This window comes from Rhinolophus sinicus, linkage group LG05, assembly GCF_036562045.2.
Source record: "Rhinolophus sinicus isolate RSC01 linkage group LG05, ASM3656204v1, whole genome shotgun sequence".
Taxonomy (NCBI): domain Eukaryota; kingdom Metazoa; phylum Chordata; class Mammalia; order Chiroptera; family Rhinolophidae; genus Rhinolophus; species Rhinolophus sinicus.
The window spans coordinates 21,659,212-21,671,605 of record NC_133755.1 but is presented as its reverse complement, the minus strand read 5'-3'; the positions used below and the strand labels follow the sequence as shown (position 1 = coordinate 21,671,605).

The 12,394-nt window shown below is 32.2% G+C and overlaps 1 protein-coding gene across 17 annotated transcripts in view; it reads right to left on the bottom strand.

The window, feature by feature from the left end:
* BIRC6 (baculoviral IAP repeat containing 6) overlaps positions 1-12,394 on the bottom strand; it is a 203,300-nt gene that overhangs the window by 45,207 nt on the left and 145,699 nt on the right. For all 17 annotated transcript variants that reach the window (XR_012496300.1, XM_074331867.1, XM_019741686.2 and 14 more), the window contains 6 exons: positions 11,545-11,718; positions 10,059-10,255; positions 7,944-8,244; positions 5,752-5,969; positions 2,787-2,951; positions 1,769-1,937 (listed from right to left, as the gene is read on the bottom strand). Coding sequence is in view for 16 of the 17 variants with exons in the window: in XM_074331867.1 (XP_074187968.1) it covers positions 1,769-1,937; positions 2,787-2,951; positions 5,752-5,969; positions 7,944-8,244; positions 10,059-10,255; positions 11,545-11,718 (1,224 nt within the window). In the remaining variant the exon portion in view is untranslated. The remainder of the gene's footprint in view (positions 1-1,768; positions 1,938-2,786; positions 2,952-5,751; positions 5,970-7,943; positions 8,245-10,058; positions 10,256-11,544; positions 11,719-12,394) is intronic.

The window sequence follows — 12,394 nt, the reverse complement described above, 5'->3', positions numbered from 1 at the left end:
ATCAAAGCAGTATCGTTTCATGTAACAGCACTAATACAATTTCAAAGCCCTCAAACAAAAGCTCTCTTGGTGCTGAGGCCTAAAAAGATGGGTAGGTTTTCAATTGTACATTTACTTTGAAGTAACTTTTTAGTAATAATTTTGGATTTAAAGAATGTTATCATATTTAAATAAAGACACTTTCCATAACAACAAAATTAACTTTATTCTCAAATAGTATACTCGTGAAATTAAACTGAAATCCCAACTTTGTAAGGAATTTAACCAAAGATTAAGAATTTCAGACACACAAAATCCATTGTGAGGATAATCAGATGTATAACAAAGCTTGTAATAATGGGTTTTGTCCCACTATCGCTAATTATGGAAATACCAAACCAATATTATAAAAATGAGAAAATATTGATACTAGTATATACCATCATTTAGCTAAGGCAAGCAGCCAAATTAATAATTTATAATGTTTCCAATAAAAAGTCTTGTGCTGATTCTTTCATTTCTACATTCTTCTATAAGATGTTTATTCTTTTCTCTTTTCTGTATTGACAAAATCCATTTATATCTCACTTTTGAACTTGAAAATATGCAAGTTTAACAAATGGTCATATTATTGCTATTCAGTTAAACTTGGCCAAATGAATAAATTTCTCTGGATTTCATTTTTCTTATTTGTGCTTTCCGAATCTGTAAACTGAAAGAGATAGAACTGGATAACTCTAATTTTCCTTTCTACTCTGAAATGATTATTTATATTTATCTCCATACTATGAAACTAGCACTCAAAAGATGCAGATTTTTTTAATACTCGGGCGAAGGATTTTTAGCATGTTTCACTAAATTAATGGCAAGCAATTGAATGTGCTCAGTGCTGCTGTTTTCTGAAAACAGGAAAATGTCATTTTCAAAACTGGGAGTGACATGAGGTGAGGGTAAGGAACTCCAACACTCAACCTCTTAGCTCTCGCATTCATACATTTTTTGAAGTTACGTCCAGCAAAGAAAGAGGATCTCCATCTACTGGCCAGTGGGGTATCTGCAGGCTTAGTAAATAGCATAAATGTTAAGTGCCAATGACTAGAGGAAAAAACGATCCTTGTTTATAATGCATCTTTCAGAATAACATGGCTATGACAAATGGAAGTCAGTACGTTGAGAAAAACTAAAATGAAAACATCCTTTATACAAGGATTTTCCTAGCCTAAGAAATCTTTCATGAAAATAACTACCTTCTCTCTTTAAAGGTTATCATGGCTTTTAAGAATATTGGAGATAAAATATCCTAATGCAAATGTATAATTCCCTTGTATCCAGTTACCTACCTTGAAGCTTTGGCTTCAAATTTACTGTTTTATAATTTTTCTAACAATTCTCTTAATTATACTTATTGAATTAAGTTCTTTGAAGAAAAATTTTTAAAATTGTATCTTAAAAATTACTAAGTTTGTTACATATAGTTGGCCAACAGTTATGCTATATTACTGATTTCATGTTAGTCCGATGTACTAAAATCAGAACGCTAAGAGATGTCTTTTATTTTATTCTGTGTTCTAGGACACATGAGTACACAGTATTAAATTAGGGGCCCCAAAAAACAAGTATTTCCAGAATACTTTTGAAGAAATAAGTTGATCAAACCTATACCTACATATATGGGGAGAGAATAATGTCAAATATTTAAACTGAACCTTATTATTTAAACTGATGACAAAATAAACAAAAGTATTCATCCACAGAGATATTTCAGAGGACTAATTGCAATGTGATTTACCTGAATCATTTCGTAGATAAGAGGACATGGCTGGGATGAGGCAGGACTGGCTAAGAAGTTCTAGAAGCACAGAAGGAAGAGCATTACTGTTCTGTCCTCTGCTCTCGTGAGATGACTGAGCTTCTCCATTTACCGCACCGCTCGCTGGATTTATGTAACTTGCAAGAACCTAAAAAAAAATTGTTGGATTTAAGCGTCACATACTTCAAAAGCCCGTATTTTGTTAGATATCCAGTCTGAATACCAAAAATATATATTTTCAACTCACAATGTCTTGTACTATATGCTTTAAAAATAAGACATTTTCTTCAGACTTTGAAAAGAGAAGGCTGTGTTCTACATGGTGAGAGACCATATATGACTAGACATATAGAAGCAATCCACGTACGAACACAAATTTAAAACCTTAGAACCTTAGTAGTAACTCTGATATTATTTGTTCTATTGAATAAGTTTTGTTAACAGTTTGGAGTGATGGAATCTTATAATTTTATACTAAAATGAGCCTATCATTCTAGAACTGCTGAAAATAAATACTTAACGACGTGATCAATTTTAATCATTTAGTTGATCAGGAACTAAAGCTAATCTTTAAGCACCTCCCTTTCTTATTTCTGTGGGACTTTCTATGTTAGTTCAACTTGCATGATTCCAGAAAAGTCATAGAACAGTGTGAGAAACAAAGATATAAATAAATATTTTTTTAAGAGTCCAGATTCAGCTCTTTATATGGAAGATGACTGGAAGAAAGTAGATTTTCCAGTTATTGAATAATTTCGTCCTTGTCACTTTTTTTCCAGTGAAGAAGCTAACTGAGAGGGAAGAAATTTAAGAGCTACAAGTAGGGAAGAGCAATTTTCATCCAGTGATATCATAAATGTATTGACAGCAGGGAGCATAATGGGCTTTTTACAAGTAGCTGAAGATTACCTGGATAGTCATCAATACTTAAAAGTTATTACAAATACAAAAAATAATCTATCTGTTATCAGTGACAATACCAACTTTGCAAATATACCTGCAGAAGACAGGTAACATGTTCCTCTTCCAGCCTCTGTTTCGTTAAGGCTTGTTCCACATCCCATCCAGAAGCTGTAGAGCCTGTTCCAAAGCCAGTCCCTTTGGCCCAATATAGCTGCTGTTCTTCTGTTGATGTAGGGTTATGAGAACTTGATACCTGAGGCTTAAAACAAAAAATGAAAATTTTTTACTATTTGGTTTTAGTAATCCTCAAAAATATTTACCAGCAGAAATATAAATAGTTCAGCTTTTATGGGAAAAAGAGTTTGAAGGTTCCTCAAAAAAATAAAGAATTACTATGTGACCCAGCAATTATACTCCTAGGTACGTAGTATATATACCCCCAAAAAAAGTAAAAACTGATACTCAAACAAATATATACACACATGTTCATAGCAAGACTATACACAATAGCTAAAAAGTAGAAATAACCCAAACACCCATCAATGGGTAAATGGATAAACTGTGATATATAAATATAATGGAATGTTATTCAGCCATATGAAGTACTGATACAGGCTATGTGGATGAACCTCTAAAGCATCATGCTAAGTCTAAGACAGGTACAAAAGGTAACATATTCCATTTATATGAGATATCCAGAGTAGGAAAATACACGAAGACAGAATACAGATTGATAGTTGCCAAGGGGTAGGATTAGGGAAAATGAGGAACAAATGCTTGTATTTAAAAATTAATAAATAACAATTTAAAAATATTTATCAAGAAAAGATGGGGTAAAGCACCTTAGGGCCTTAAGAGTCAATGATTCAAAATTAGAGAGAGAAAACAGAAAGCTAATAAGGATATGAGCCAGATCTTTTAAGATGAATCTAATAAGAGCTATGTATCAGGAGAATTCTGTGATGGTGTCATCTTTTCAATCATAGTAAGAAAGATTTCTCTGTTTATAGAAGGAGTAATTCTTAATTTCTTTCTTGTTCAGAATGTAATGTGTAGAAATTTTTTGGGAAATAGAGAACATATTAAAAATGTAAATGGTGTAGAGACAGAAAAAATAACTGAGAACTATTGGTTTTTAGAAATAATCTCAAACTATGTAAAGGTCGATTTCTTATTACTAGTTTTGTGGACTGTAAAATCAATTCTGTAACAACCACCATCCTTTAAAGAACTTTCATTAAATTTAACATCCTATCAGTATAAATGTCCATTACATTGTTTTGTACAACTGAAACTAAAAAACAAAATAAAACAAACATACTATGTACACTCAAAACATTTGCAATTATTAGTTCAAAGGGTAACTTGCAAGAAATACCAATGCCTTGTGTTTCCTTTAATGGGAATATTTTCTAAGGAATAATATTACATATAAACAATACTTGCATAAATTCATTTCCAATATAATTTTATGGTCTAAGACTGAGGAATTCCATCTTTCACATTTTATAAGACAAACTGTTAAACAAAATCATGAAAATTTTATTACCATATAAACATTTTCCATTAGAATTAAGATTACTGACAAAGACAGCTATTTTTTTTAATTTCTAAATGTGAAGTATAACATAAATACAGAAAGAACACAAAACAAGTAGATCAACTTCAATTAATTACAAGTATTTATTTAACCATGCAGGTCAAGAATCAGATCTCTGCACATAAGAAACCCTCATTCCATTTCCTATTCATCACACCCTAATTCCTCTACAAGGCTAATTATAATCCTGATTTTTATACTCTACTTCCTTATTCTTGTTTATAATTTTACCACCTAAGTGAAACAAACCCTCATCACTATAGTTTCATTTTGTGTAATTTTTGAACATTTTATATAAGTGAAATCATGCTGTATATATTCCTTTATGTCTGGCATTTTAGTTGTACTTGTGAAATTCATCAATGCTGTTATGCGCAGTTGGCTGTTACCTGTTTTCTTTCATTACCTTACAATATTCCATTACACAGTAGACTACAATTCATTTATCCATTCCATTATTGTTACATTATTTATTTCATCCATTCTACTATCTTTACATTATTACAAATGATGATGGGAAAATATCTGTGTTGTTTTTAAACTTTTACACATTTTGATGGTGAGTAGTTGTAGAATATCAGTTTTCATTTGTCCTTCTCTGATAACCAATGAAACAGATTACCTTTTCATATTATGTAGATATTTAGATAGGCTCTTTTGTGAATTCCCCATTGTAGCCTTTCTCTCATTTTTCTATTGTTTTCTGCCTTTTTCTTTTGAAATTTTTGAAGTTCTCTGAATATTGTGGATAAAAGTTCTTTACCAGATACATACAAACATAGTGTACCAGTCTGTGGCTTTCATTTTCATTCTCTTAGTAGTGTTTTTGATGAAAAAAAGTTTGTAGTAAGTGTTTCTTTTTAAAAAATTCATATATTTTATGAAGAGGTCTTGCACATATTTTTTCAGATTTATTCATATTTTCTATTTTTGCTGCTACTCTAAAAGATATCTTTAATAAGCTCATTTTATGTTGTTGCTGGAATAAAAATTTTTTTTACTTATTGTACCTGCATACTGTATCCACATTAAAATCACTTATACCATTAATTGCTTTGGATTTTTCTATAAATATAACATTATCTTGAAATAATCAGGGTTATTTTTGTTCTTTTTTCTCTTCTCTTACTATACTGGTTAGACCCTACCACTCAAATTATGATTTTCTAAAGTTTAAGAAAGGAAAGGAAGAGGAATCACAGTGTAAATTCAGCATATCCTGGTAAATGGGAAAGCCTCTTAAAAGTTATTAAATCTTTTTTGTTTTTCCAGTAGACAAGTTAACATGGTTTTCTGAAAGAGCCTAATAGATAACAATTAGTTCATAGCTTCTTTTTTAAATATTCTTTGCTTTAGGGGCAAAAAGGAACACACAAGTCTCTGAAATATTAATTATTTCGGAAAAAACTAATTTCTGTACTTCATTTTTCATAATCTAAAGAATTAAACCCAAACTTACCTCTGCTTGATTGAGGCTAGAGTTTGGAACTCGTGGGGCATGGTGGCTCAGAGCAGAGAGACAGACAAGAATGAGATGCAGTGCTCCAATTTCCAAAGCCATCCGCCTTAGAAGCACGCCATCATCGGTTGTCAAAGGTGTAGTGCTAAATAAGCTACGAAGGACATGGAAAGGAAGTGTTGGAAGCACGTTGGCTGAAGGAGATTGCAGAATATGACCTAGATCAAAAAGAGAAAAACTCAAAATTAAAAATATTTGAAAAAACAATTAAGGAACAATATACAGGACCACAAATTAATAATGATAATGTATCAGAAAATTATACCATTTATTAGAAAATAACCGAAATACACAAATATAATAGTAACATCTTAAAATTTAACAATAGTGCCTGGAAAAGCTCTGTAAGACATCCTATGTACAAACTCCAAAAGGAAGTTGAAATATATTCCTGTGACAATAAACAGTTATAGACTATGTCAAATGTATTATTATAAACTAGGTTCTAAACTGAAGCCTAACAATTAAAAAAAAAAGCATTACAAGTGTTTTTTTCACAAGAGTATAAAAATAACTGCTTGCCTTAGGAGTAGTTTCAATCATGAACGGATAATGAAAAAGTGAAAACTACTTTGTTTTCTTGCAATATAGCTTTCTACTATGTTATAGCTAGACAGGAGTGTTAAATGCAAAAACAAACAAACGATGAAACAAAAAACTGTTGCCACATGAATTTGTGGATGAGATAATCACTGCAGAAAGGGATTGGACTTTCACGGTATATTCACTAAAAATATTCATTTCTGTTTAGGGTTACATCTGCTGTCTCATAATAGAGTCCTAAAATACAATGGTTCTTACCCCTCTATATACTTAAAAAATCAGATCAATTAGAAATTCCTGATCTACTAAAGTATATAAAATTTTATATGAAACCAAACAACCAGGACTATTTAGTGTGTAGAAGCTGTAATTTAATAAAAAATATTATAAAAACATTTAAAACACTGTCAACACTTTTTAAGAATTCCATCAATATCAAAATACTAAAGAAAAAGAATGTACTTGGAATATTCAACAGCATAAGAATTACAGGATCCACAAATAAATTCAGTTTTATTAGATTAAATATATTTTGTGGTACAGGGTCTAACAGCGTATTCTTTCTAAATGGCATGTGAAAGTTATCATCTCTAATCAAAACAATGTGACCTTAAAATAACAAAAAAATATTAATTTTCAAATAGATGAACTGAAGAATTCAAGGTTAAACCAAATGAAAAAAACTAGAAGTATGATTTTTCTTTGTTTCCATCTATTAAATAAAATTGCCAGCCCAACTGAAACAAATCACGTTTTTTATTATTATTCTATATGATTATATTATTAAATATATTATCATATAACATTTTGTTATGTTCTTTTCCTCATTCTGTTCTCTCTAATCTAATATTGCTACCAGATTAACTTTCTTAAAAAAAATTCTCATCACATCACCAATTGATATGCTTTGATAGACCTTTACTGCTATTCAGAACAAAATCTGAAGTTCTTAATAAACCTTTCCATGATGTTACTAATATCAACTTTTAAAATGAGCCCTCAATGCTGCTTTTTATGCAAATATTCATCTGCCAACTTATCACTTCTTATATACTCTAAGCATACAAATACCGCTGAAACCATTCCTTCTTCCTGAAATAACTCATCTCAACCTTAGTTGACTCTATCCTTTATCGCCCCCCACACCAAAAACTGCTATGCTTCTTTACTCCTATCATTGGGTATCAAGGAAATCACCTCACACCTACAAGCCTCCATCATGTTGTACCTCTCAAGGCTTTTGTAACTTTGGAACTCCATATGTTTATACTCGTATACATTCCTCATTGCTTTTGCTGGAGGACACTGGCTACTAGAGAATCTAAATACCTGCTTCATCTTTAAATCCCTCCAGTGATGCCCAGCAGTTTTATAAGCACTCACTAAATCACTTCTGAATGAATAAAGAAATGAAAATGAAGATAACTAAAGATTTATTATGTTTATTATTGGAACTAAGTTGCCAACAACAAATCATCTAGTAACTGAACTGTGAAAGCAATAAATGATGATGAATGATAGGCAATGATCTGAATAACTTTTACACAACCCACCTATGTAAAGTTTCATTAATAACACTGGACACTTACTTCCTTCTCCATCATCTGTCACTCCCAATACCAATCGAAGGAGGCACTGGGCATGTTTTCTCTCTTTTAGTAGCACTTCAGCATAGCCCGGAAGACGAAGAAATAATCCAAAAGCAGCCAAAGAATGGGCAGGTATGGGAGACATGGTCTGTACTGCTGACTTGATAGGTGGAGGTTCAGCCGCAATGGTTTCTGGTGCTTCATAAACTAATTCCCCCGATTGTTCAATGGTCACCCATTCAAACTGATCACTGTCCTTTGGCTTCTCCTGAGTGGTAGATGTTACAACTGGGGCACTCACCTAAAGAAGAAAAAAAAAACTTGTTTTGGCTATATGTATGTTTCTATACCAGGCTCAAATTAATGATCTGACTTCAAATTATCTCTTTAAAATATAGGAATATGAAGATCAATACAGAGACTTGTTGTTTTTTTTTAAAAAGAGTTCCCAAACATAGGAGTTACATAATATCGTTAAGTATGGTGGTATCTGCCATTTTCTCCTTTGTAATGAGGTAAGTATCTACAGACAGATTTTTTGAGACTATCCTGTTTCCCCAAAAATAAGACCTAGCCGGACAGTCATCTCTAATGCGTCTTTTGGAGCAAAAATTAATATAAGACCTGGTATTATTTTAATTTTTGCTGCAAAAGACGCATTAGAGATGACTGTCCGGTTAGGTCTTATTTTCGGGGAAATACGGTAGGTAAAAATTTTGTTTCTCACCAAACTTTGATCCATTAGAACTAGCATTTTCATACTTCTTGCCTAAAATAATAATTACTACCTTTTAATTCTATCATTCCTTCTACATTTATTAGTTGACACTGAGCTGTATCTAAAAATGTTCCCTTCTTTCCCATCTATTTATTCATTCATTTATTAATTTATATCAATATGCATTCTAATTTTATTCTGTAGGTCATAATCTATTACTGTATTATTTTGTTTGATGCCCAAATAGAATTAGACTTGGTTCGTAGGACCCCCTTAAAGCAGGTGTCTAAGCTGATATCTAAGCTGATCTTAGATATTCCCTGCCCTAATCCTAGAATTTTTCCAAGATGAACAGGACTTGAGAATGTGACTCTAATTGGAAATAGAGTCTTTGTAAATGTAATCAAGTTAAAATGATGTCCTACTGGCTTAGGGTAGACCCTAAATCCAATGACTAGTGTTCTGATAAGGAGAGATACACACACAAACAAGAAAGATGAGCATGTGAAAACAGGCAGAAATCAGAGTGATGCCGCTGCAAGCCAATGAATGCCATTCACTGCCAGCAACCATCAGAAGCTAAGAAGAGGTAAGAAAGAATTCTCCTCTAGAGCCATTGAAAGATGTCTCTGTTGACACCTGATTTTGGATTTACAGCCTCCTAAACTTTAACAGAAAAATTTCTGTTGTTATAAGCCACCAGTTTATTACAGCACCCCTGGGAAACTAATACAGGCACATATATACTAAGTACATGAAATCAGAGAGAATAATTCCCCTACCTTATTCAACAAACATAAAGAGTTTTGTGTTTCAATTTACAACTTTCCATGCACCATACTTCCCCTCACTGACAAAAGAAAACTGAATATACACAGGTCAATAACAGCAACATTAATGAGCAGGTGAACAGGTTAAAGTAACATTTTTTTAAACTATCTAAAGCAGAAATGGCACCAAAAGAGGGAAAAAAGTTAAGTAAAAGACACAGCGTATTCAGGTAGAAGTATACACTACTATTTTACTCTCCCATTTACAGTAATATCCCAAATTAACATCACACCTAAAGAAGCATAAGAACAAAAACATTACAGTGTGAAAACCATAAAATCAAGGTAAATGCTACAGTGTATTGAGTTTGGCAAATGGGCTCAATCTTCAACGTTTCTTCAGTACTTACTAATTCACACAAAGCTCTGTATAGGTGGATCTTCGAAACATTTATACAACAGTCAGACTATAAGTGAAAGGGTACTTCCGAAAGATTAACGTAATTTAAAAAGCAAACAAAATATGTCTCAAAAAAACTGGGGGAAAAACTTGTAAAAGAAAAAACAAACAAACGAACAAAGGGCTTTGCCATGGAATGATATATTCAATTAGGAATCTTATCTTACCTGCTGAATTACTTCTGGATAGAGCATAGGTAGTCTTTCTGCAATAAGGGCCAGTCCACCCATTCCTGCAAAAACTTGTAAAGGTGACTGAATAGGACAGGTTTCAAGCAACGATTCATCTAATATCCCATCTATACATTCATCACTTGGAGTGAGAGCCTCATCTTCTGGACAGCTACCAAGTAAATCTCCATGATCTAGAACAATAAATTATAAATGATAGATAAAAAAGAATCTCTTTTTATAATACTCTTCCATTTTCAAAGCAGATATTGTTGTCATCTCTTAAACCAACAAAAGAGCAAAACTATCTTGTTATTCAGATATAGCTGTATGAAAGCCAGCTGTTATAAAAATGTTTAAATTAAATGACTTTTGATGTTGCCTCCTATCATCTTGCTACTCAACCTATGGTCCAGGAACCAGTAGCACTGGCATCACTGGAGACCTTCTGAAATGCAGAATCTCAGGTCCCCTCCAGACCTACTGAACAAGAATCTGCATTATAACGGCGTTATGTAATTCATAAGCATATTGACGTTTGAGAATCATTGTCCTTCGGAGCACAGTTGTACATTAACATTCTGTGTAAAAATAAGCCCTCAGAGACTTAAACAGAAAATATTAATATATACACATGCCATGCTCTAAAGAATCCAATTAGAAAAAAACTGAATAATGACAAAAACTTCTTACTGAAAACTAAAAATTATACCATGTTGGTTTAACTTTGAATCACAAACAAAAAAGGTTAGTATATTCACACATAACTAGACCATATAAACATTAAAAAAGACAATCCTGCTGAAACTTTGGGTAAAGGAAATGTACTAAAATTTACTCAAGAAAGCAAAAGGCTAATAATAATTAAGTACTGAACTTTAATCATGAGAAAATTGAAGGTAAAGTAAGATGGTATCATATGCACACACTGAAAATTATTGCTTACATAGCATTTATAATAGTGAAAATTGGAAACAATCAGAATATTTCAACAACTGGGGGAAAGATCCATTCTGTTACATCCGTATTAAAAAATAGGCAATAAAAATGCACATTTAGAAATATTTAAGGGAAAATATAAGTAAAAATTAAAATGTTAAGAAAATATATGATCCCAGTTCTGTTTGAGGGGGAAAATGTTTATAAGCATAAATACCACTCTACATAAATTATCAGCAAATTGAAAATTCTGAATTGGTGTTCTCACTTTGATTATAAAATGATAAACGATTCACTTTGGCACATGGAAAAATAATGTAGAAATTAAAGCATGTGCTCATAAAACAACTGATAAGAGGAATTAAGATAAATTTCCAATGGAAATAATGGCAATTTTTTATACTTACAAATAACTCAGTCATAAAGAAAAATATCTTTGCCTTAAGTTAATGTAAGAAAAGCAGAGGTAAATTAAGTCATCAGTTATAGAAATTCCTGCCTCCTCGGATTACAGACTAATTCTAAAGGAATGTCATACACATACCTTTTTCAGGGTGTAGTCTTTTAAAAGAATCTGTTTTTGACAGACTTGGATCTGTGATAACTCTTGATCCCAATTTAACAGTCAGATCTATTGAGCGGTAACCCTGAGGGAGTTTTCGGTCATACAGGAGAGTCAAAAGCTGGGCAAGGGTCATTTCAGCTGGCAATGGCTGGCCTAAAAATGACAGAATTAAGTTAAACCTAGAATCCAAGAGGGAGACATTTACTTGATTCAATTTTACTCAATTACATAATGCTTTAACTGAACTATATGTAGGAGTTAAATTCTGACACCAAATTTAAAACAATTTAAAATCAGCCCATGGCAAGTGTACAAAAATTAAATCCTTCTAATACGTGTATAACAGTGTCTGTAGAAAGTGTTAATCAGTCTCTAACTAAATTACACCAATATCTTCTGAGCCACAGCAAATAGAAACAAAGAAACAGACATTCCTATATACCTGGGGCTGGCAAATCTTTTTCACAAAAGGCCAAATAATATTTCAAGCTATGGGAGGCCATATGGTCTCTGCTGCAACTACTAACTCTACCACTGTAGCATGAAAAACAGCTATGGACAATACATAAATAAATAGGCATAGCTGTATTTGAATCAAATATTTTTTTATAAAAAAAGGTATCCAATCCACCTGCAAGGGTCATTTCAGCTGGCAATGGCTGGCCTAAAAATGACAGAATTAAAAATGACATCCAATCCACCAGCCATAGTTTTCTGATCTCTGCTAGATTTAAATTAATGTAAAGCTAAGAATGAAAACCCATTCAAAGTTAGTTGGAAATCTGATTATAACACAAAAATGGAGATAAAATGGTTATTACCTTGACTA